Source organism: Scyliorhinus torazame, chromosome 15 (genome assembly GCF_047496885.1).
Source record: "Scyliorhinus torazame isolate Kashiwa2021f chromosome 15, sScyTor2.1, whole genome shotgun sequence".
Classification (NCBI taxonomy): Eukaryota; Metazoa; Chordata; class Chondrichthyes; order Carcharhiniformes; family Scyliorhinidae; genus Scyliorhinus; species Scyliorhinus torazame.
Genome location: NC_092721.1, coordinates 201862654 through 201888493, shown reverse-complemented (window position 1 = coordinate 201888493; position 25840 = coordinate 201862654). Strand labels below are relative to the sequence as shown.

General features: G+C 50.6%; 1 protein-coding gene across 1 annotated transcript; it reads left to right on the top strand.

Moving 5' to 3' along the window:
• The first annotated feature begins 7459 nt into the window (after positions 1–7459).
• On the top strand, positions 7460–18790 carry LOC140392125 (olfactory receptor 52E2-like). Its single transcript, XM_072477447.1, has 2 exons — positions 7460–7645; positions 12874–18790. The coding sequence occupies exons 1-2, from the start codon at positions 7467–7469 to the stop codon at positions 13838–13840; spliced, it is 1146 nt and encodes a 381-aa protein (XP_072333548.1). The 5' UTR covers positions 7460–7466; the 3' UTR covers positions 13841–18790.
• The last annotated feature ends 7050 nt before the right edge of the window (positions 18791–25840 follow it).

The window sequence follows — 25840 nt, the reverse complement described above, 5'->3', positions numbered from 1 at the left end:
ACCCCATTGGCCGGCTGCCGGGTCGGAGAATCCCGCTGCTGGCGGGGGCACGCTGCACCCGGAAAACAGGTGCAGTGGGACGGGCAATCGAGCCCCAAGAGTTTGGCAGACCATTCCCGTGGTTAACTAGAAATGTTGAATATAGCATCGAACTTAAAGAAAAAAGCATTTCATTGAGTTACAACAGGTGGAAGGTCAAAAGATTGGACAGAATATAAGGAACAGCATAGAATCATACAATCATCGAATTTACAGTGCAGAAGGAGGCCATTCGGCCCATCGAGTCTGCACCGGTCCTCGGAAAGGCCCATGCTTCCACCCTATTCCCAGTAACCCCACCTAACTTTTTTTTGGACACTAAGAGGCAATTAACATGGCCAATCCACCTAACGTGCACATCTTTGGACTGTGGGAAGAAACCGGAGCACCGGTTAAGTGGGGGACAGGTAGAAGCAAAATAGGGTGAATAACATTGAAGGGAAAGAAATAGCGTAACTGTAGAACACTAACTAAGGAAAGAGAGAGAGGGACAACTAACATCAGAAGTGCAACAAATTGCTGATATAATCTCCTGACAGAAACCACCTTCACTGTGCCTGAAGGCTAATTCCCAGACCCGGCCACCTTAACCTGGGTTGCAGGCTGTCACATTCCAAAGCCCAGGGCTCCATGCTGAGTGTTAACCAAAGCTTGGGACAGCCGCCGCAGAGGTGCGACGGGGGAAGGCCGAAGTCTAAGACCTTTCAGCCACCTTGCATGGACGGGAGGCGAACTGTATTGAACTCCCTCGGGCTGTATGACTCACATTGAATGTATATCATGAATATTACATGTCTCACAATTGTACAGAGGCACCTCAGAATGAAACATGATCCATGTAGAAAACGGTGAATATTATTGCACTTTTTGTGATGGCCATTTTGAAATGTTTATAATGTCCTTTCAGACATTTTGGGCGGGATTCTCCGACACCCCGCCAGGTCGGAGAGTCCCCGAGGCCGCCCAGCCGCCGGCTGCCGCATTCTCCGGCGCCGGTTTTCGAGTGGGGGTGGGGGCGGGGATAACGCCACGCGGTCGGGGGCCATTGGCAGCGGCCTGCCCGGCAATTCTCCGGGCCCCGATGGGCCGAGCGTCGGTCGGTTTCTGGCCTCGGGGGGGGGGGGGGGGGGGTGCGCGGGGGATCCGGCTCCGGGGTGGGGGGGGGGGGGCACGGTGGCCTGGCCTGTGATCGGGGCCCACCGATCTGCGGGCGGGCCTGTGCCGTGGAGGCACTTCTTCCTTCCGCGCTGGCCATTGTAGGGCTCCGCCATGGCCGGCGCAGAGAAGACACCCCCCTGCGCATGTGCGGAACCACGCCGGCCGGTCTGCGCATGCGCTTATTCGCGCCAGCGCTTCACCGCTGGCTGGTGCGGCGCCAAACCCTCCGCCACCGGCCTAGCCCCCAGAAGTGCAGAGGCCTCCGCAACTTCCAGTGGGCCCGACGCCGGAGGGCGCGAGTTGGCGCATGCGCAGAACCACCGGCGTGTTTCCTGCGCATGCACAGGGGGTTTCTTCTCCACGCCAGCCAAGGCGGAGCCTTACAGAGCCCGGCGCGGAGGGAAAGAGTGCCCCCACGGCACAGGCCCGCCCGCAGATCAGTGGGCCCCGATCGCGGGCCAGGCCACCGTGGGGGACCCCCCCCCCCTGACGCCGGATCCCCCCGCGCCCCCCGAGGACTCCGCTAGCCGCCCTCCAAGCCAGGTCCCGCTGGGATGGACCATGTCTATTTCACGCCGGCGGGACTGGCCGAAAACGGGTGGCCGCTCGGCACATCGGGGCCCGGAGAATTGCCGCAGGGGCCGCTGCCAACGGCCCCCGACCAGCGCGGCGTGATCCCCTCCCCCGCCCGAAAACCGGCGCCGGAGAATTCGGCAGCCGGCGTCGGAGTGGCAGGGCGGGATTCGCGCCGCCCCCGGCGATTCTCCAACCCGGTGGGGGGTCGGAGAATCCCGCCCAAAATGTCCCACCTTCCTCCCATGGCTATGATATTTTACCCCCCTTTCAAGAACTGAGTTAATTCCATTCTGAAAGTTATCATTGAACCTGCTGCACTGAAGCATCTTTCAAACCACAAAGCTTGTGCGTTAAAGAAAATTCTCATCTTCCCTTTGACTTTCGTTTGACGTTGGTTATGCCACAGCTAGAGTACTGTGTGCAGTTCTGGAATCCACATTATAGGAGGGATGTGATCGCACTGGAAAGGGTGCAGAGGAGATTTACCAGGATGTTGTTGTAGTTATGAAGAGAGATTGGAAAGACTGGGGAAGTTTTCATCAGAGCAGAGGAGACTGAGAGGGGTCATGATTGAGATGTACAAAATTATGAGGGGCATAGATAGACAAGAAGAAACTTTTCCCCTTTGTGGAGGGATCAATGACCAGGGGGCATAGATTTAAGGTTAAGGGGGCAGGAGATTTGAAATGAAATGAAAATCGCTTATTGTCACAAGTAGGCTTCAAATGAAGTTACTGTGAAAAGCCCCTAGTCGCCACATTCCGACACCTGTTCGGGGAGGCTGGAACGGGAATTGAACCGTGCTGCTGGCCTGCCTTGGTCTGTATTCAAAGCCAGCTATTTAGCCCTGTGCTAAACCAGCCCCAGATTTAGAGGGGATGTGAGGAACTCGCTGCCTGAAAGGGTGGTGGAGGCAGAGACCCTCATAACTTTTAAGAAGTATTTAGATGTGCGCTTGCGTTGCCAAGGCGGACAAGGCTATGGGCCAAGTGGAAAAGTCAGAATACTTTGGTCATTTTTGACTGGCGCAGACACGATGGGCTTGAAGGGCCTTTTCTGTGCTGTAGACCCCAATGAATCTAAGACTATGATTATGTTCGCACAGTGTGAGCCGAGGTCACGGGGGGAAGCCGAGGTCGGCCAGAGTTTGCTGACTTCTGGGAGCAACATGGGGGGTGCAATTACGCTAGCTTGGGATCTAGCGGGGGTGGGGGGTTAACTGGGTTGCTGCTGCTGGGGAGAAGGTGGAGCTGGTATGGGGGGGTCGGGGCGGGGGGGCGCCGCCTGGGAGGGATACAGCTACGTGGGAACCGGGTGAGGAGCTGGATTGAAAAAGGAAATGGCTAGTCGTCAAGGGGGGGGGGGGGGGGGTAAAGAGCCCCCCAACCCGGTTGATCACGTGGAATGTGAGAGGGCTGAACGGACCGGTTAAGAGGGCACGGGTACTCGCACACCTAAAGAAACTTAAGGCAGATGTGGTTATGCTTCAGGAGACGCATCTGAAGCTGACAGACCAGGTTAGACTTCGCAAAGGATGGGTGGGGCAGGTGTTTCATTCGGGGCTGGATGCAAAAAACAAGGGGGTGGCCATACTAGTGGGGAAGCGGGTAATGTTTGAGGCAAAGACTATAGTGGCAGATAGTGGGGGCAGATACGTGATGGTGAGTGGCAAACTGCAAGGGGAGGCAGTGGTATTGGTGAACGTGTATGCCCCGAACTGGGATGATGCCAATTTTATGAGGCGTATGTTAGGACGCATCCCGGACCTAGAGGCGGGAAAGTTGGTAATGGGTGGAGACTTTAATATGGGGCTGGACCCAGGGCTGGACTGATCGAGGTCCAGGTCCGGAAGGAGGCCGGCTGCAGCTAGGGTGCTTAAGGATTTCATGGTGCAGATGGGAGGAGTAGATCCCTGGAGATTTAGTAGACCTAGGAGTAAGGAGTTTTCGTTTTTCTCCTATGTACATAAAGTATTTTCACGAATAGATTTTTTCGTTTTGGGAAGGGCACTGATCCCAAAGGTGACGGGGACGGAGTACACGGCTATAGCCATCTCGGATCATGCTCCACACTGGGTGGACCTGGAGATAGGGGAAGAAAACAACAGCTTCCACCCTGGAGAATGGACATGGGATTATTGGCAGATGAGGGGGTGTGTTTAAGGGTGAGGGGGTGTATTGAAAGGTACTTGGAAATTAATGATAATGGGGAGGTACAGGTGAGAGTGGTCTGGGAGGCACTGAAGGCAGTGGTTAGAGGGGAGCTGATATCTATTAGGGCACATAAAGGAAAGCAGGAGGGTAGGGAAAGGGAGCGGTTGTTGAAAGAACTGCTGAGAGTGGACAGACAATACGCGGAGGTACCGGAGGAGGGACTATACAGGGAAAGGCAAAGGCTACATATAGAGTTTGACTTGTTGACTACGGCTAAGGCAGAGGCACAATGGAGGAAGGCACAGGGTGTACAGTACGAATATGGGGAGAAGGCGAGTAGGTTGTTGGCCCACCAACTGAGGAAAAGGGGAGCAGCGAGGGAGATAGGGGGGGTGAGAGATGAGGAGGGGGAGATGGAGCGGGGAGCGGAGAGAGTGAATGGAGTGTTCAAGGCATTTTATGAAAGATTATATGAAGCGCAGCCCCCGGACGGGAAGGAGAGAATGATGTGCTTTCTGGATCAACTGGAATTTCCTAAGGTGGAGGAACAGGAGAGAGTGGGGCTGGGAGCACAGATTGAGACGGGGGAAGTAGTGAAAGGGATTGGAAGCATGCAGGCGTGGAAGGCCCCGGGACCAGACGGATTCCCAGTTGAATTCTATAAGAAATATTTGGACTTGCTGGCCCCGCTCCTGATGAGAACCTTTAGTGAGGCGAGGGAAAGGGGGCAGCTGCCCCCGACTATGTCAGAGGCAACGATATCGCTCCTCCTAAAGAAGGAAAAAGACCCGCTGCAATGCGGTTCATACAGGCCCATTTCCCTCCTGAATGTGGATGCTAAGATCCTGGCCAAGGTAATGGCAATGAGGATAGAGGATTGTGTCCCGGGGGTGGTCCATGAGGACCAAACTGGGTTTGTGAAGGGGAGACAGCTAAATACAAATATACTGAGGCTCCTAGGGGTAATGATGATGCCCCCACCAGAGGAGGAAGCGGAGATAGTGGTGGCGATGGATGCCGAGAAAGCATTTGATAGAGTGGAGTGGGATTATTTGTGGGAGGTGTTGAGGAGATTTGGCTTTGGGGACGGGTATATTAGGTGGGTACAATTGCTGTATAGGGCCCCGGTGGCGAGCGTGGTCACGAATGGACGGGGGTCTGACTATTTTCGGCTCCATAGAGGGACGAGGCAGGGATGTCCTCTGTCCCCGTTATTGTTTGCACTGGCGATTGAACCCCTGGCCATGGCACTGAGGGGTTCCAGGAAGTGGAGGGGAGTACTTAGGGGGGGAGAAGGACACCGGGTATCTCTATATGCGGACGATTTGTTGCTATATGTGGCGGACCCGGTGGAGGGGATGCCAGAGATAATGCGGATACTTGGGGAGTTTGGGGATTTTTCAGGGTATAAACTGAACATGGGGAAAAGTGAGTTATTTGTGGTGCATCCGGGGGAGCAGAGCAGAGAGATAGAGGATTTACCGTTGAGGAAGGCAACAAGGGACTTCCGGTACCTGGGGATCCAGATAGCCAAGAATTGGGGTACATTACATAGGCTTAATTTAACACAGTTGGTGGAACAGATGGAGGAGGATTTCAAGAGATGGGACATGGTGTCCTTGTCATTGGCAGGTAGGGTGCAGGCGGTTGAAATGCTGGTCCTCCCGAGATTCCTTTTTGTGTTCCAGTGCCTCCCGGTGGTGATCACGAAGGCTTTTTTCAAAAGAATTGAGAAGGGCATTATGAGTTTTGTGTGGGCCGGGACGACCCCGAGAGTGAGGCGGGGATTCTTGCAGCGTAGTAGGGACAGGGGGGGGGATGGCGTGGAAGAGAACGGAGAGGGCGTCCTGCAAGGGGACTAGCCTGCAAGCAATGGTGACGGCGCCGTTGCCGTTCTCACCAAAGAAATACACCACAAGCCTGGTGGTGGTGGCTACATTGAGAATTTGGGGGCAGTGGAGACGGCATAGGGGAGGGACGGGAGCTTCGGTGCGGTCCCCGATAAGAAACAATCATAGGTTCGTTCCGGGGAGAATGGATGGGGGATTTGGAGCATGGCAAAGAGCTGGGGTAGTACAATTAAGAGATCTATTTGTAGATGGGACGTTTGCGAGTTTGGGAGCGCTGACGGAGAAATATGGGTTGCCCCAAGGGAATGTATTTCGGTATATGCAATTGAGGGCTTTTGTGAGGCAACAGGTGAGGGAATTCCCGCAGCTCCCGACGCAGGAAGTGCAGGATAGAGTGATCTCAGAGACATGGGTGGGGGACGGTAAGGTAGCGGACATATACAGGGAGATGAGGGACGAGGGGGAGATCATGGTAGATGAGCTGAAAGGGAAATGGGAAGAAGAACTGGGGGAGGAGATTGAGGAGGGGCTGTGGGTGGATGCCCTACGTAGGGTAAACTCGTGTGCCAGGCTAAGCCTGATACAATTTAAGGTGCTACACAGGGCGCATATGACTGGAGCACGGCTTAGTACATTTTTTGGGGTAGAGGGTAGGTGTGCGAGATGCTCGAGAGGCCCAGCGAATCACACCCACATGTTCTGGTCATGCCCGGCACTACAGGGGTTCTGGGTGGGGGTGGCGAATGTGCTTTCGAAGGTGGTGGGGGTCCGGGTCGAACCAAGCTGGGGGTTGGCTATATTTGGGGTTGCAGAAGAGCCGGGAGTGCAGGAGGCGAGAGAGGCTGACGTGTTGGCCTTTGCGTCCCTTGTAGCCCGGCGCAGGATATTGTTAATGTGGAAGGAAGCTAAGCCCCCGAGGGTGGAGACCTAGATAAACAATATGGCAGGGTTCATAAAGTTAGAACGGATTAAGTTCGTGTTAAGGGGTTCGGCTCAGGGGTTCACCAGGCGGTGGCAACCGTTCGTCAACTACCTCACAGAAAGATAGAGGGAATGGAAAAGAAGTAGATGACATCAGCAACCCAGGGGGGAGGGCGGGGCGGGTGGGGGGGAGGAATCGGACGGACTCTCAGGGATGTTATTGTACATGTATAGGTATTTGGTATATGTAATTGTATATTGGACTGTTGGACTGTAATTTTGGAGAGTATTTATTTTGGACAAGGCAGTTGCCATTTAGTTTTGTTTTTCTTTTGTTTTTGTTTATATATATTATTTATTTATTTGCTTAAAACTGGCCACGGCTATTTATATTGCTTTATTGTTGTGTAAAAGAAACACTACGTATTGTTATGTTTGGCCAAAAAACTCGAATAAAATATATTTAAAAAAAGACTATGATTATGCTAAATCGGTATCCTCTGGTCACTTAACCTCCATCAGTGGGGTTTTCCTCATTTACTACTTCTGAAACCCCTCGAAACCTCAGTTCAATCTCCCCTGATCTGTTCCAGGGAGAGCAGCTCCACTCCCTCCCCACACAATTCAACTTCCTCCACCCCTGCAACCATTTGATTGACAGATCTGATCAGGAACCCGGCCTGTATGTTAAAAAAAACTTCCCTGAAGTCTCTGGGGTGTTTCCAATGACTAAACAAAATAGCCCATCTGGAGTGGCCGATCTGGGCGGATGAAGCCAGTCAGTAGCCGACGGCAGTCAGTAAGTAGTACAGGGCACTTTGCCTGGGATCTCTACCAGTCTCTGCTCTGGGCCCCAGGAGGAGCTGCCGATGAGGAAGGAAGTTGCTGTCATTTCCCACGATTGATCAGGACCATTCCCATTTGGAAACCGAAGCGTGAGCGGTCAAGGTGAGAAGGCAAATCCAAGGCAAGCTAATCTGTGACTTCTCCCCCTTCGCTCTTTCCTTTTTGATAGAGAAACTGACCGACCTGGGGCAACGTTTATGTCGACCCTGGGTCTGCATTGCGTGGAATTGCAGTTTTATAAAATGCTTTGCGACTGGATAGCTGGAATTGTAACCAATTGGAGGATTTGAAGAAACGTTGCCTGGTCAAAATTCATAACATGCACCATCTGTACAATCCCATCAACCTGTTTTTTTTAATGTAATACACTCATTTGGGTGATAAAGTGGGGGGTGATGCACTGGAGTTGATATGCGAGGCTCCCCTGGAAGATTTGCTCCTCTCTCACTGGTTCCAAGTGGAAATGACAAACAGCTTGTGAAATTGAGCAGGTAATCGAGTTGGAAGGATGGGGAAATGTGTATCCACTTTTACTCAGCCTGGGATCGCGGGCTGGCAGCCACAGTCTCTATCCATCTTCAGGTACAGCTTCATAGATTTTTTTTTAACCGTGGGTTTTTGTGGGCTCCTGTAACGCAGAAGGTCCTTCGGCCCGTCCAACCCGTGCCAGCTTACCCCTCCCCCGCCCCCCCCCCCCCTCCAGAGGCAAAATAATATTTTTTTTGCGAAAAGGAATTATTCAGCAGGTCCGGTGGAGAGGGAGACAGAGTTCAGCTCTGACTGTGACCTTTCACCAGAACTGGAGTAAAGAAAGTTCGAGATCTGAGAGACTTTCAGGAGATAGAATCGAATCCTAGGATCACTGCATTGCAGAAGGAGGCCATTCGGCCCATGGGCACCAACCCTCTCAAAGCGTTGGTTTGATTCATTGATTGATTTATTGTCACATGTACCGAAGGACAGCGGAAAGTATATTTCTTCAGCCAAGGGAACATATACAGTATATAGTAGGAGACAAAAAGAATGATCGACAAAGTACATTGACAAATAGTGATTGGTTACAGTGCGGAACAAGGGGCCAAACAAAGCAAATCATTGAGCAAGAGCAGCATAGGGCGTCGTGAATAGTGTTCTTACAGGGAACAGATCAGTCCGAGGGGGAGTCGTTGAGGAGTCTTGTAGCTGTGGGGAAGAAGCTGTTCCTATGTCTGGATGTACGGGTCTTCAGACTTCTGTACCTTCTGCCTGATGGAAGGGTCTGGAAGAAGGCAAAGCCTGGGTGGGAGGGGTCTCTGAAATTTCATGTCTGCCTTCCTGAGGCAGCGGGAGATGTAGACAGAATCAATGGGAGGGTAGCAAGCTTGTGTGATGTGTTGGGCTGAGTTCACCGTACTGGTGATCATTTTCCAGCATCCTGTAGACTCTGCAAGAGTTCCAATGGATTGGAGGATAGCTAATGTAACCCCACTTTTTAAAAAAGGAGGGAGAGAGAAAACGGGGGATTATAGACCGGTTAGCCTGACATCAGTGGTGAGGGAAATGCTGGAGTCAATTATTAAGTATGAAATAACTGAGCATTTCGAAGGCGGGGACAGGATCAGTCCAAGTCAGCATGGATTCACTAAAGGAAAATCACACTTGACAAATCTTCTGGAATTTTTTGAGGATGTGACCAGTAGAGTGGACAAGGGTGAACCAGTGGATGTTGTGTATCTGGACTTTCAAAAGGCTTTTGACAAGGACCCACACAAGAGATTAATGAACAGAATTAAACCCCATGGTATTAGGGGTAATGTATTGACATGGATAGAGACCTGGTCTGCAGACAGGAAGCAGAGTGGGAATAAAAGGGTAATTTTCAGAGTGGCAGGCAGTGATTAGTGGGATATAGAACATAGAACATAGAACGATGCAGCGCAGTACAGGCCCTTCGGCCCACGATGTTGCACCGCCATGGGAAGTCAAAAAACAAAAGCCATCTAACCTACACTATGCCATTATCATCCATACGCTTATCCAATAAACTTTTAAATGCCCTCAATGTTGGCGAGTTCACTACTGTTGCAGGTCAGGCATTCCACGGCCTCACCACTCTTTGCGTAAAGAACCTACCTCTGACCTCTGTCCTATATCTATTACCCCTCAGTTTAAGGCTATGTCCCCTCGTGCTAGCCATTTCCATCCGCGGGAGAAGGCTCTCACTGTCCACCCTATCTAACCCTCTGATCATTTTGTATGCCTCTATTAAGTCTCCTCTTAACCTTCTCTCTAACGAAAACAACCTCAAGTCCATCAGCCTTCCCTCATAAGTACTGCAGGGTTCAGTGCTGGGACCCCAGCTGTTCACAATACGCATTAATGATTTGGACGAAGGAATTGCATGTAATATCTCCAAATTTGCAGACGACACTAAGCTGGGTGGCAGTGTGTGCTGTGAGGAGGATGCAGAGAGGCTGAAGGATGACTTGGACAGGCTGACTGAGTGGGCAAATACTTGGCAAATGCAATATAATGTGAGTAAATATGAGGTTATCCACTTTGGTGGCATAAACAGGAGGGCAGATTATTACCTGAATGATGGCAGTTTAGGAAAAGGGGAAGTGCAGCGAGACCTGAGTGACATGGTGGAGCAGTCGCTGAAGATTGGCATACAGGTACAGCAGGCGGTGAGGAAAGCGAATGGCATGCTGGCCATCATAGTGAGAGGATTTGAGTCTAGGAGTAGGGATGTCTTGCCAACGTTATACAGGGCCTTGGTGAGGCCACACCTTGAGTATTGTGGCAGTTTTGGTCTCCTAGTTTGAGGAAAGACAGTCTTACTATTGAGGGTGTCCAGCGAAGGTTCAACAGACTAATTCCCAGGATGACAGGACTGACATATGAAGAAAGACTGGATCGACTGGGCTTGTACTCACTGAAGTTTAGAAGAATGAAAGGGGATGTTATAGAAACATATAAAATCCTGATGGGACTGGACAGGTTAGATGGGGGAAGAATGTTTCCGATGTTGGGGACGTCCAGAACTAGGGGTCACAGCCTAAGAATAAGGGGTAAGCCATTCAGGACTGAGATGAGGAAGAACTTCTTCTCTCAGAGAGTTGTGAAGTTGTGGAATTCTCTACCACAGAAAGCTGTTGGGGCGAGTACGTTGGATATATTCAAGAGGGAGCTGATCGTGGCCCTTGCGGCTGAAGGGATCAAGGGGTATGGAGAGAAAGCGGGAGTGGGATACTGAATTTGCATGATCAGCCATGATCATATTGAATGGTGGTGCAGGCACGAGGGGCCGAATGGCCTCCTCCTGCACCTATTTTCTATGTTTCTATGTAACCCAATAACCCCATCTAATGTTTTGGACAGTAAGGGACAATTGATCATGGCCAATCCACCTAACCTGCACATCTTTGGAATGTGGGAGGAAACCGGAGCACTCGGAGGAAACCCACGCAGACACGGGGAGGACGTGCAGACTCCGCACAGACAGCGACCCAAGCCGGGAATCGAACCTGGGGCCCTGGCGCTGTGAGGCAGCACTGCCGCCCCAAATCGTAAGATCTTAAGAAGTTTCAGATAGTTGGGAGAGCATGGAGGTCAGGGAGGGACATAAAGGGAGTGGTAGTAGGTCAAGTGTTGGTTGTGTTGGGCTGTCTCTCGATTGGAGGACGATAGCTAGTCAGGGTATTGGCTTTCTGCCATGGGTCTAGAGGAGGGAAAATAGAATCACCATCAAAAGCTGACTGGGAAAGAATGGAAAGCTCAAGTTACGATCTGTAATTATTGAACTCAGTGTTGAGCCTGGAGGGATGTAAAGTGTATCTTATATCATTTAGTCTCTTCTACCTTGCCACCCCCCAATCATACGCACCTTCCCGTTTATCCTTCAGCACCCCCCTCCCTCCCGCCATACCACCCCCCACCCCAGCCCTTTTCAATCTCCATTCTTTCTTTAAACCTGCTACATCTCAAACATTTTCTGAGAATAGAATTCCTACAGTGCAGAAGGAGGCCATTCAGCCCATCGAGTCTGCACTGACCCTCCAAAGGAGCGCCCTACCCAGGCCCACGCCCCGCCCTGTCCCAGTAACCCCACCTAACCTTTTGGACATTATGGAGCAATTTAGCATGGCCAGTCCACCTCACAGCACGTCTTTTGGGACTTGTGGGAGGAAACTGGAGCACCCGGAGGAAACCCACGCAGACACGGGGAGAATGCGCAGATTCCACACAGACAGTGACGCAAGCCGGGCATCAGATCCGGGTCATAGAATTTACAACGCAGAAGGAGGCCATTCGGCCCATCGAGTCTGCAATGGCCCTTGGAAAGAGCCCACACCTCCACCCTATCCCAGTAACCCAGTAAGCCCACCTAACCCTTTTGGACACTAAGGGCAATTCTAGCATGGCCAATCCACCTAACCTGCACATCTTTGGACTGTGGGAGGAAACCGGAGCACCCGGAGCAAACCCACGCAGACGGGGAGAACGTGCAGACTCCGCACAGACAGTGACCCAAGCCGGGAATTGTACCTGGGACCCTGGAGCTGTGAAGCAACTGTGCTAACCACTGTGCTACCGTGCTGTCCAACTAGAATTGAACTAGTGGCCCCTGGTTTACAAGACCAGTGCTCTAACTACAGAGCTATCGAGCCAACCCCCGATGAATGGTCAAAACCTGAAACTTTAAATTTGTTTTTCTCCACAGATGTGCCGTTTTTGCAGCATTCTCTTTTTCAACATCTAGATTTCCAGCATCCATAGTATTTAGTTTTTGAAGGAGCTATCAAATTGGCCCCAGTCATTCTGGAAAAATGGGGGACAATGGGGGGGGGGGGGGTAAGTAAGGCTTAAAGAACTTTGCTGAGGTTTGAGAATCTAGATAAACTGTAAAATCCTACAATCCTCCCAGAGACAGCTCCAATTCTGGTCTCTTACTCATAGCTTTAGGATTTCCTGCCTAAATCTCTCACTCCACTCCTCCTTAAAGCTTTGTTTTGACCACAATTTCTATTAGCTACCCTAATACCTGTCTGCACTTCACTGCTCAAATTTTGCTTAATTACACTCTTGCAAAATGCCTCAGGACATTTCACTGGATGTAACCACGATATAAACGCAAGCTGTTGTAAAATAAATGGTGTGTGAAGATAACAAAGACTGACGGGAGAATTGGTGGGTTGGTTTTGAGGTTGAGAGCAAATCACATGATGAGGAAACATTGGCTACATTTATGTAAATTATGCAAAAGCCTTCTTCCCATTGGATGGAGCACAGTTGCTCGGTGACGTACAATCCCATTTACCAATCAACCTTTTATTCATTCTCTTTTCCAGTTCTCTCTGGGTGAAGGTGAAAATGAATGACAGCGCCCTGAGCCACACTGAGTTCCTCCTGCAAGGTGTCCCCAATGGCGATGGCTACGAGCTACTGATATTCATCTCCTTTCTGCTGGTGTACGTGGTCATCATTGCAGCCAACCTTACCATTATGTACCTGGTTAAGACCGAGACCAAACTGCATGGTCCCATGTACTACCTACTCTGCCTTCTCGCTGGCATCGACATCATCCTCAGCAATGTGACCATCCCCAAGATTTTGGAGATGTATTCGTTGCAATCCAAGGTCATTTCCCTGGAGGCGTGTGTCACCCAGATGTTTCTCGTCTACTGCACGGCATTGAGTGAATCGACGCTTCTGGTAGCTATGGCTTATGACCGCTATGTGGCCATTTGCCAGCCCTTTAACTACCACAAGCTCAAGCTCCATTACGTCCTCCTGGTTGTGGCCCTGATTATCTTCCTCCGAGCCATGTGCTTCGTTGCCGTGGCGACGTTACTGACCCAAGCCACTTACTGCGGCTCCAACTTCATCCAGAATTGCTACTGCAATTATGGCTCTCTGTCCAAGCTGGCTTGTGACGGCGTGACTGTGAGCGACGCCATCACCTACCCCCTGTCCTTTCTCATCACCTTGCCGGACAGTTCTCTCATTATCATCTCCTACTTTAAGATTTTCAAGGTGGCCTTCCACACTGGCCAGGGGGAGGCCCGCACCAAAGCTCTCAACACCTGCACCAGCCACTGCTGCGTCCTGATACTGTTCTACACCAGCGCCCTCTTTGAGTTCACCATGTACCTGATCCCCAGCATCTACTCTCCCGAGCTCCACTTTGTGGTGGCCGTCACTTTCGCTATTTTCCAACCCATCTTCAATCCCATCATCTACGGCGTGAGGACCAAGGAAATCAGGAAAAGCTTCCTCAAACTGCTGGGCAGGGGGAGAGTTGCAGACAGATCGTGAATCAGTTCAGCTGCTGCCCTGTGTTGGGTCTAAAGTCGTCCACCGACAGTGACCTTACACACCGGTATCACACGTGGTCTTCGGATGAAGCAGAGTTGGAGGGGAAGGGTTAACTGGACAAGAGTCATTCAGTCCCCATTTATCTTTGTTTGCTGTATTTACATTAGTAACTAGGGAGGTGACATTTAGAATGGGAGTTACCTATGTAAACATTTCTCACTGTTGTTAAAAACAGTCCAGAGTCTGAAAGCTCCAGGTGCTGGAAGCACTTACCTGGTTCGCCCAAATCAGTGGCGAGAAATAGATAACTTGAGCTTGGAGGGAGCTACACAGACAGGTTAACTGGGTGGCAAAGTGGTGATATCAATGGACTAGTAATCCAGGGTCCCAGACTCATGGCCTGGGGGCATGGATTCAAATCCCACCATGGGAGCTGGTGGAATTTATATTCAATTATAGTCTGGAATATAAAGTCAGTAATAATGACCATTAAACCCAATTGTTTAACCCAATCTGGGTTCATTAATGTCCTTGAGGGAAGAAAGTCTGCCCGGTCTGGCCTAGATGTGACTGCAGACCTACAGCAATATGGTTAATTCTAAACTTCCCTCTGAAATGGGCTAACAAGCCACTCAGTTGTACCAAACGGTTACAGAATGGCCTGCAGTAGTTCAAGAAGGTGGCTTTTCGTCCACGCCCTCAAGGGCAATTAAGGATGGGCAACAAATGCAGGCCTTGATGCCCTCATCCATCGAAGGAATAAAAAACATCGGCCTGGTTTCAAATGGACAAACCTGTAGAGTGATTGCAGCACTGTCAACTCTCCTGTCAGCTGCTGAGAGCAGCGGGTATGACACTTACCTTGGGCTGTGGAGTGTTAATGGTGCCTTGGGGTGGGGCAGGCTCCCTGATGTTCTTCATCCTCCAGAGGGGTTTCCAGGGGACAGGCTGCCAAGGGAATTGGCAACCTCCTCCGTGGAGATGGGCATCATACTATGGCCATTTAGGCCCCACCAAGACCATTTTTGCCACTGGGGTGGCAACACGTGGACTCCCCACTGAGCCGGGAACCCAGAACCTGGAGGCAGCTTCCTCGTGGGAGGTCAGGGGGTCCTGCTCCTATGTCTTAAGATCTTATTGGGGGAAAGGCAGGGGAATGGGGATCAGAAACATTGCAACTATGATTGAATGGCAGAGCAGACTCGATGGGCCGAATGGCCTATTTCTGCTCCTATGTCTTGTGGTCTTTTCGTCTCTTGCTGTCTGCTGCCTAAGCTCCAGTGACCAAACCGTAGGGCTGAGAGGCTAAAAACAATTCTTGTGGTGAGCCTCCCTCCACCACACTAATAACCCAAACAGCTCTAGAGGACGTCTATGTGTGGAATACTCCGCAGCTTTTTGAGAGGGGTTACATGTTGACGGACCCACATGTTTACCTTCTGCCTCAGTAGCATTGACGTCTCTTGGTGGAGACTGCCGGCCCTCCCATTGCCCCTTCCCCCTGCCCCGTCCCTACTCCACCCACGGTCCTTAATTGGGCAGCAAATACAGAGACAGGATACGAACTGACCACCCAGGAGACCTCCTCTGCCAGAATGCCACTGACCTGAGTGGGGTCAAGAATCAGAAGAGGTCTCGATACCCAAACAGAAAGTAGCGGATTAGCTGCCACCAATACATCCCACAAGGATTTTCATTGGATTTCACCAACCTCCCTCGACTAGATTATTTTGCTGACCACACATTGCAACCATTCCATCCATGGAAAGATTCAGGAGAATAGTTCCGGGAATGAGGAACTTCAGTTGTGTTGATAGATTGAAGAAAATGGGACCTTGGGCAAGAAACGGAGATTTGATAGAGGTGTTCACCATCGTGATGGGTGCGGAAAGAGTAGATAGGGAGACACTGTTCTCACTGGTGGAGGGATTGAAAATCAGAGAATACAGATTTAAGGTCATTGATGCAAGAAGCAACGGCGATAGAAGGAAGAGCTTTTTCATTGAGCAAGTGGTTGGGATTCGGAATGTACTGTCTGACAGTGTGGTGGAAGCAGATTCACACAGCAAGTGGTTAGGATCTGGAATGTACTGCCTGTGAGTGTGGTGGAGGCAGATTCACACAGCAAGTGGTTAGGATCTGGAATGTACTGTCTGTGAATGTGGTGGAGGCAGATTCACACAGCGAGTGGTTAGGATCTGGAATGTACTGTCTGTGAATGTGGTGGAGGCAGATTCATACAGCGAGTGGTTAGGATCTGGAATGTACTGTCTGTGAGTGTGGTGGAGGCAGATTCACACAGCGAGTGGTTAGGATCTGGAATGTACTGTCTGAGAGTGTCGCGGAGACAGATTCACACAGCGAGTGGTTAGGATCTGGAATGTACTGTCTGAGAGTGTGGTGGAGGCAGATTCACACAGCAAGTGGTTAGGATCTGGAATGTACTGTCTGACAGTGTGGTGGAGGCAGATTCACACAGCAAGTGGTTAAGATCTGGAATGTACTGTCTGACAGTGTGGTGGAGGCAGATTCACACAGCAAGTGGTTAGGATCTGTAATGTACTGTGTGAATGTGGTGGAGGCAGATTCACACAGCGAGTGGTTAGGATCTGGAATGTACTGTCTGAGAGTGTCGTGGAGACAGATTCACACAGCAAGTGGTTAGGATCTGGAATGTACTATCTGTGAGTGTGGTGGAGACAGATTCACACAGCAAGTTATTAGGATCTGGAATGTACTGTCTGAGAGTGTGGTGGAGACAGATTCACACAGTGAGTGGTTAGGATCTGGAATGTACTCTCTGTGAGTGTGGTGGAGGCAGATTCACACAGCGAGTGGTTAGGATCTGGAATGTACTGTCTGTGAGTGTGGTGGAGGCAGATTCACATAACGAGTGGGTAGGATCTGGAATGTACTGTCTGTGAGTGTGGTGGAGACAGATTCACACAGCGAGTGGTTAGGGTCTGGAATGTACTGTCTGAGAGTGTGGTGGAGGCAGATCCACACAGCGAGTGGTTAGGATCTGGAATGTACTGTCTGAGAGTGTCGCGGAGACAGATTCACACAGCAAGTGGTTAGGATCTGGAATGTACTGTCTGTGAGTGTGGTGGAGGCAGATTCACACAGCAAGTGGTTAGGATCTGGAATGTACTGTCTGTGAGTGTGGTGGAGACTGATTCACACAGCAAGTGGTTAGGATCTGGAATGTACTGTCTGACAGTGTGGTGGAGGCAGAATCACACAGCAAGTGGTTAGGATCTGGAATATACTGTCTGTGAATGTGGTGGAGGCAGATTCACACAGCGAGTGGTTAGGATCTGGAATGTACTATCTGTGAGTGTGGTGGAGACAGATTCACACAGCAAGTTATTAGGATCTGGAATGTACTGTCTGAGAGTGTGGTGGAGACAGATTCACACAATGAGTGGTTAGGATCTGGAATGTACTGTCTGTGAGTGTGGTGGAGGCAGATTCACACAGCGAGTGGTTAGGATCTGGAATGTACTGTCTGTGAGTGTGGTGGAGGCAGATTCACACAGCGAGTGGTTAGGGTCTGGAATGTACTGTCTGAGAGTGGTGGAGGCAGATCCACACAGCGAGTGGTTAGGATCTGGAATGTACTGTCTGAGTGTGGTGGAGGCAGATTCACACAGCGAGTGGTTAGGATCTGGAATGTACTGTCTGTGAATGTGGTGGAGACAGATTCACACAGCAAGTTATTAGGATCTGGAATGTATATTCTGAGAGTGTGGTGGAGGCAGATTCACACACCGAGTGGTTAGGATCTGGAATGTACTGTCTGAGAGTGTGGTGGAGACAGATTCACACAGCGAGTGGTTAGGATCTGGAATGTACTGTCTGAGAGTGCGGTGGAGGCAGATTCACACAGCGAGTGGTTAGGATCGAGAATGTACTGTCTGAGAGTGTGGTGTAGACAGATCCACACAGCGAGTGGTTAGGATCTGGAATGTACTGTCTGAGAGTGCGGTGGAGGCAGATTCACACAGCGAGTGGTTAGGATCTGGAATGTACTGTCTGAGAGTGCGGTGGAGGCAGATTCACACAGCGAGTGGTTAGGATCTGGAATGTACTGTCTGAGAGTGTGGTGGAGGCAGATCCACACAGCGAGTGGTTCGGGTCTGGAATGTACTGTCTGAGAGTGTGGTGGAGACAGGTTCAGTCGAAGCATTCAAAAGGGAATTCTCTGGAAAGGAAAAATGTGCAGGGTTACGGGGAGAAGGTGGGGGAATGGCGCTTGGGGAATTGTTGATTCAGAGAGCAAGTACTGACACAAAGGGCCGAATGGCCACTGTCCATGATGTAACAGTTAAATGACTTTGCTGTTTTTCAGTCAAGCATTCTAACTGCACACAAAGGTATCAGCGTAAATGCACTGAAGTTAGAGTGCAGCAAGTCTGTGCTGTGACAGCAACGTGGCAGAACCCTCACCTTGCCTCTTACTGGCACCCACACGGGAGTCTCACACCTTTCAATGTGCAATTGTGTCTGAGAGCAAGAGTCAGCACCAGAGCCTAACAGCAGTCAACAGAAAATACTACCACATGGAAGAGAAAAGCCCTGTAGAAGCGATACACGTGTAGGACTGTTCGTGCATTCATTGCTTTAAACAGCCTTGCAAATTATTTGAAAGCATCTATGGGACGCATTCATATCTGAGAGCAGTGGAACATTGATACAGAATTGATATGAAATAATGTCATCGTTGAGTGCAAAAGAATATTAAATCCATTTGTTTGTCAGCCCGATAAGTTTGCAGTGGAACCTTTCAACATGAACAAACAGGAATTTACATTTTAGCACACCCCACAAACACAGAACAAGGAATGAACTCCCAACACTGGATTAAATTTCCACATCTAACATTTCAGATTGACTCGATGTAAAGTTTGTTAATGTGCACTAACACAATAAAATGTATTTTAGACATTATTTTGATCGCCTATTCATTAAAAGGTTTATTGCTATAAATTGCAGCAAGCATGTCGACCTAGCACCAGAAAACTGCAATGGATTCAACATAGCCCGATGCTGAAATCGAGATCTCCAATCGGGCGGAGAATGGATTCTGACACTGGAATCGGGGCTGCCGCCGGTTTGCCGCCGGTCTGCCATGTTCCACCCTCTCCAAACCGGTGTCACCGTGACACGCGGTGCGCGCTGTTTCTTTTTTTAAAATAAATTTAGAGTACCCAATTCATTTTTCCAATTCAGGGCCAATTTAGCGTGGCCAATCCACCTACCCTGCACATCTTTGTGTTGTGGGGGCGAAACCCACGCAGACACGGGGAGAATGTGCAAACTCCGCACGGACAGTGACCCGGAGCCGGGATCAAACCTGGGTCCTCGGCGCAGCGAGGCAGCAGGGCTAACCCACTGCGCCACCGTGCTGCCCTATGCGCGCTGCTTCAATGCCATTGGCGCATCATCAGCCATCCCACCAGGGATGCTCTACCCCGATGGGCCGAGTTCCCGATGGTGTGGGCCACGTGTAGTCCCAGCGGTCGGGAACCCGGCGTTCCAGCTGCGGACAGTGTCCAGCGCCGCCATACTCGTCCGCGATCCGTGACTGGAGGCTTCTGCTAGGTCTGGGGGACTGGTAGGAGGCGGCAAGGGAGTGGGCTGCGGGGTCGCGGTTGGCGGGTTAGGGTTCGAGCACAGCCGGCGCCGTGTTTTACGGTGCGACTGCCCTGCGCATGCGCGGCTTGGGACTCGGCCATTCTCCGGCTGTTTTTGGTGCGATCCACGGGACTTTCACATGGCGGTGGTGCTAGCTCCTCACCCGTACCGGAATGGGTGAGGGGTTCGTGTCGATTTTCCTGTCATGAACCTCCTGCGGATTCTCTGTTTGTGCCGGCACTTCGTCTGAGAAACGGAGAATCCAGCTCCATAGAATTTTGTTTGGTGATGTGCAAGACAACCCCTATTTACAGCCACAACATGCTATACTCATAATAGTAGTCAGCGTCAATTTCGCACCCCACAAATGCATGTTTTACTGACTAGTACCTTAGAACTGGGCACAAGGGTTCAAGCCAGTGGCAAAGATGTGAGGAATGTTAAGGAATGCCCACTCTTTGCGTCGGATGCTGTTCGCCCCTCAAGATGGCGATCAACAACATCAACACCGGCGATCCACTTTTACGTGGATGTCGACCCCCCCCCGATTCTGGAAGGTCAACGCTGGACTTGTACGTTGACGTCCGCATTGCTTCTGGAGGGGTTAAGTCATAGAGCTTTGAAATCACATCCTGAAGCATTGGTAGACAGTCCGCTTATTCCTGGATCTATTTGAAAAAAATTTTAAATGACCATTTCCTGAACAAAGCAGAGGGAGGGAATTCCGTACGTAGTGGTTTCAATGCAATTTCAAGGCAAAAGTGCATCCAAATTGAGGTAATTGCCCTAGAAGTTAGATTGTATGTTTGATGTGCTTGTTCAATATTTTATAATGAATTACTTGCAAGTACATAACAAACTAGCATTAATAACTAAGGCTGGAAGCACTGCGTTCAGAGGTCGTGGCCATCTCCGGCGGTGCGGTGGCACAGTGGTTAGCACTGCTGCCTCGCAGTTCCAGGAATGAGCGTTCAATTCCGGCCTCGGGTGACTGTCTGGAGTTTGCACTTGCTCCCATTGTCTGGGTGGGTTTCCTCCGGGTGCTCCGGTTTCCTCCCGCAGTCCAAAGATGTGCAGGTTAGGGTGGATTGGCCATGCTAAATTGTCCCTTAGTGTCCAAAAGGTTAGGTGGGGTTGCGGGGATAGGGTGGAGTCATGGGCTTAAGTAGGGTGCTCTTTCCAAGATCCGGGGCAGACTCAATAGGCCGAATGGCCTCCTTCTGCACTGTAGGGATTCTACGATTCAATGACCGAGGTGACAGATCTCTCACCTCTGAATCAAGAGGTTGTCCTGTGTTCCACCCCAGAGACGTGAGCAGAACACATACAGCTGGCGCTCCATTGCTAGCACTGAGGGAGTGCTGCATTGTCAGAGGAACCACCTTTCAGATGTGATGTTAGGCTGAGGCCCTGTCTACCTTCTCACCTGGACATTCACGATCCCATGGCCAGTAGTTCGGGGCAGAATTCTCCCCATTGTGCTGGCCAACATTTAACCCCCAACCAAACATCACTAAAACAGATAATCTGGACATTGTCACATGGCAATTTGAGGGAACTTGCTGCGGGCAAATTACTACCTCCGTTTCCTACATTGCAGAAGTGGCTACACCTTCTGAAGTACAGTAACTGTAAAGACATCCCACCTTTCTTTCTAATTCCCTATTTATTTTCCATCGTTCATTGCCTTAAGGGGGAAGTAAGGGGATTGTGTTGAACCATTGCAAACCGACCGTGTTGGGCGTTGTTCCAGGATGGTGTTTAGTTGGGAATTCTAGGATATCCATCCAGCTACAGTGAGGAAACTGGCAGGATATATCACATTTCATCCCTTACATTGCTGGTAGGCAGAAGGGAATGATACCAGGATATATTGGTGTGGTAGTCACCACTGTTGTATTATATTGTATATATGGGTATTACGGTAAGGCCCCTGTACTACAGATAGGGGGGTAGATCCCTGCCTGCTGGCTCCGCCCAGTAGGCGGAGTATAAATCTGTGTGCTCTCCGAACAGCAGCCATTTCATCAGCTGCTGTAGGAGGCCACATATCTCTGTGTAATAAAGCCTCGATTACTTCTACTCTTGTCTCATCGTAATTTGATAGTGCATCAATTGGCTTAGTGATTATAATGCTTGACGAGCAAGCCTTTATTTATTCACAGGATGTGGACATCGCTGGGCTGGACCAGCACTTTGACCCATCCCTAATTGCCCTTGAAGTGAGTTGTTTGCTCAGCCATTTCAGAGGGGCAGTTAAGAATCAACCACATTGCTGTGGGTCTGGAGTCACATGTCGGCCAGACCGGGTAAGGACGGCAGATTTCCTTCCCTAAAGGACATTCGTGAACCAGATGGGTTTTTACGACAATTAATGACATTGGCTTGCTAATTAGAGGAACATCACCACCCCTCTCCAAACTCAGTTATGCAAGTTATGGGTTGGTGCCTCCCAGAACTGGCCTAAAATGTTCCCTTACACATACCACAGATTATCAGTGCTAATTCCATTAAGCAGTATCAACAACGCAGTTTTTCAACGTTCCACCATTGGTAGCCATGCCTTCGTCACCTTAGCCCACAAGCTCACTTACCATCCTGACGGGGAAATATATCGGCCGTTCTATCCCAACATCCTCGGACACACCCATACCTACCGCCACAGTCTCAGAAGTCAGATTGGCCTACTTGAAGGTGAACCCACATAAAGCAACAGGTCCTGACGGAGTGCCCTCAGATCCTGCACGGACCATTTGGCGGGTGTGTTCACGGGCATCTTCAACCTCTCCCTAGGGTTCTGAGTTTTCCACCTGCTTCAAGAAGGCCACTATCATACCGGTGCCAAAGAAAAACCAGGCAAAGTGCCACAACGACTACCGTCCGGTGGCCTTGACATCAATCATAATCATAGAATCATAGAATTTACAGTGCAGAAGGAGGCCATTCGGCCCATCGAGTCTGCACCGGCTCTTGGAAAGAGCACCCTACCCAAGCAATGAAGTGCTTCGAGAGGTCGGACATGAGATACATCAACTCCAACCTTCCAGAATGCCTTGATCCACTGCAATTCGCATACCACCACAACCAGTCCACAGCAGACGCTACCTCCCTGGCCCAACACTCATCCCTGGAGCATCTCGACAACAAAGGACTCCTACGTCAGACTCCTAGGGCGTCATTCTCCGACCCCCCGCCGGGTCGGAGAATGGCCGTTGGCCGCCGTGAATCCCGCCCCCGCCCCCGCCGAAGTCTCCGGTACCGGAGATTGGGCGGGGGCAGGAACCGTGCCGCGCCGGTTGTCGGGACCCCCCGCTCAATTCTCCGGCCCGGATGGGCCGAAGTCCGCCCAGAAATTGCCTGTCCCGCCGGCGTAAATCAAACCTGGTATTTACCGGCGGGACCAGGCGGCGTGGGCGGGCTTCGGGGTCCTGGGGGGGGCGCGGGGCGATCTGACTCCGGCGGGTGCCCCCACGGTGGCCTGGCCCGCGATCGGGGCCCACCGATCCGCGGGCGGGCCTGTGCCGTGGGGGCACTCTTTCCCTTCCGCCTCCGCCACGGCCTCCACCATGGCGGAGGCGGAAGAGACTCTCCCCACTGCGCATGCGCGGGAAACTGTTGGCGCCCGCTGACGCTCCCGCGCATGCGCCGGGAAACTGTCAGCGGCCGCTGACGCTCCCGCGCATGCACCGCATTTCCGCACCAGCTGGCGGGGCAACAAACGCCATTTCCGCCAGCTGGCGGGGCGGAAATCCCTCCGGCGTCGGCCTAGCCCCTCAATGTTTGGGCTAGGCCGCCAAAGATGCGGAGCATTCCGCACCTTTGGGCCGGTGCGATGCCCGTCTGATTGGCGCCGTTTTTGGCGCCAGTCGGCGGACATCGCGCCGTTGGTGGAGAATTTCGCCCCTATTCATTGACTACAGCTCCCCCTTCAACACCATAATCCCAGCCAAGCTCATATCAAAGCTCATATCAAAACTCCAAACCAATGACTTGGCACCTCCCTCTGCAACTGGATCCATGACTTCTTGACTCATACATAGACCACAATCAGAAAGGATAACCAACAATAGTCCTCAATATCGGAACACTGCAAGGCTGCGAATTTAGCCCCCTGCTATGCTCCCTATACACACAAGACTGAGTGGCAAAATGTGGTTCCATCTCCATCTACAAGTTTGCTGATGACACAACCATAGTGGGTTGGATCTTGAATAATCTTTATTGTTGTCACAAATAGGCATTAACACTGCAATGAAGTTACTGTGAAACGCCCCTAGTCGCCACATTCTGGCGCCTGTTCGGGTACACAGAGGGAGAATTCACAATGTCCAAGTTACCTAACAGCACGTCTTTTGGGACTTGTGGAAGGAAATCGGAGCGCCCGGAGGGAACCCACGCAGACACGGGGAGAACGTGCAGACTCCGCACAGACAGTGACCCAAGCCTGGAATTGAACTTGGGATCCTGGCGCAGTGAAGCAACGGTGCTCGAACAACGATGAGTCAGAATACAGGAGGGAGATAGAGAACCTAGTGGAGTGGTGTAACAACAACAATCTCTTCCTCAATGTCAGCAAAACTCAAGAGATAGTCATTGACTTCAGGAAGCAAAGCATCATTCATACCCATGTCTGCATCAACGGTGCCGAGGTGGAGATGGTTGACATCTTCAAATTCCTAGGTGTGCACATCACCAACAATTTGTCCTGGTCCACCCAAATTGATGCTATGACCAAAAAAGCACAACAGCGCCTATACTTCCTCAGGAAACTAAGGAAATTTGGCATGTCCGCACTGACTCTTACCAACTTTTACAGCTGCACCATAGAAAACATCCTATCTGGCTGTATCACAGCCTGGTGTGGCAACTGCTCGGCCCAAGACCGTAAGAAATTACAGAGAGTCATGAACACAGCCCAGTCCATCACACAAACCTGCCTCCCATCCACTGACTCTGTCTACACCTCCCGCTAACTTGGAAAGCGGGCAGCATAAGATCATAAGGCCATAAGACACAGGAGCAGAATTAGGCCACTCGGCCCATCGAGTCTGCTCCGCGATTCAATCAGGGCTGATATTTTTCTCATCCCCATTCTCCTGCCTTCTCCCCATAACCACTGATCCCCTTATTAATCAAGAACCTATCTATCATCTGGCATAATCAAAGACCCCTCCCAACCGGGTTATTCTCTCTTCCAACCTCTTCCATCGGGCAGAAGATACAAAAGTCTGAGAACACGCACTAACAGATTCAAAAACAGATTTTTCCCCGCTGTTACCAGACTCCGAAACAACCCTCTTATGGACTGAACTGATCTCTTCACACATCTTCCCTACTGGGTAGCACCACACTCCGTATGCTTCACAAATACATTGTGTATTTATTATGTCCAATGTTTTTCATGTCTGGAACGATCTGCCTGGACTGTACACAGAACAATCCTTTTCACTGTACCTCGCTACACATGACAATAAATCTAAATCTAAATCCTTCACTGTCCATGGGTCAAAATCCTGGGAAACAGCACTGTGGGTGTATCTCCATCACATGAACTGCACGAACAGCAACTTGCATTTCGATTGCATTTTTAACAGAACGTAACATCCCAAGGTCTGGATCAAATTGGTACCAACGGCATAGGGCTCGACTTCCAATCCGCCTGGGGGGATTCCGGATCGGCTTCCTTGCCCTTACACCTGGTGGAGGTGGTGGCACTGTGGGTCAGACCTGCCTTCGGGCAGACAATTGAAAAGGACTCCAGGATAAGGGGCTTTACCTTCAAATTAGACAGGGATGTCAAGAAGTACTTCTTCACACAAATCAGCAAGAAATCGAGTGAAACTTCACTGTAAGTGAACTCCACTCCACGGCCTCCTTAGATATGGAGACCAACACTGCAGACAGAATCCAGGAGTGGTCTCACCAAAATCCTGTACAACTGAAGCAAAACCTCCTTGCTCGTGTATCCAATCCCCTTGCAATAAAGTCCAACGTAACATTTGCTTGCTGTATGTGTATGTAAACCTCCTGGCCTCCCTGTAAGAGCACGTCCAGGTCCCTCTGAATATCAACATTTACAGGTTCATGCATTTTAAAAATATTTTTATTTTCTATTCTTATTACCAAAGTCAAAAACCTCACAGTCATTGCACTCCATCTGCTACCCCCTTGCCTACTCACTTTTCTTTTCATTCATTCATGGGATGTGGCATGTCTGCATAGACCAGCATTTATTCCCCATCCTTTTTTTTTTAGAAAATACTCTTTTTCTTTTAAATTTAGAGTACCCAATTATATATTTTTTCCAATAAAGGGGCGATTGAGCGTGGCCAATCCACCTACCCTGCACATCTTTGGGTTGTG

What these genes read in the sequence shown, in the direction of transcription:
- LOC140392125 (XM_072477447.1), top strand. Translation starts at nt 7,467, where the DNA reads ATGAAGCCAGTCAGTAGCCGACGGCAGTCAGTAAGTAGTACAGGGCAC. An exon ending in CCGAAGCGTGAGCGGTCAAG is followed by an intron (nt 7,646 to 12,873) that starts GTGAGAAGGCAA and finishes TCTCTTTTCCAG; the next exon opens with TTCTCTCTGGGTGAAGGTGA.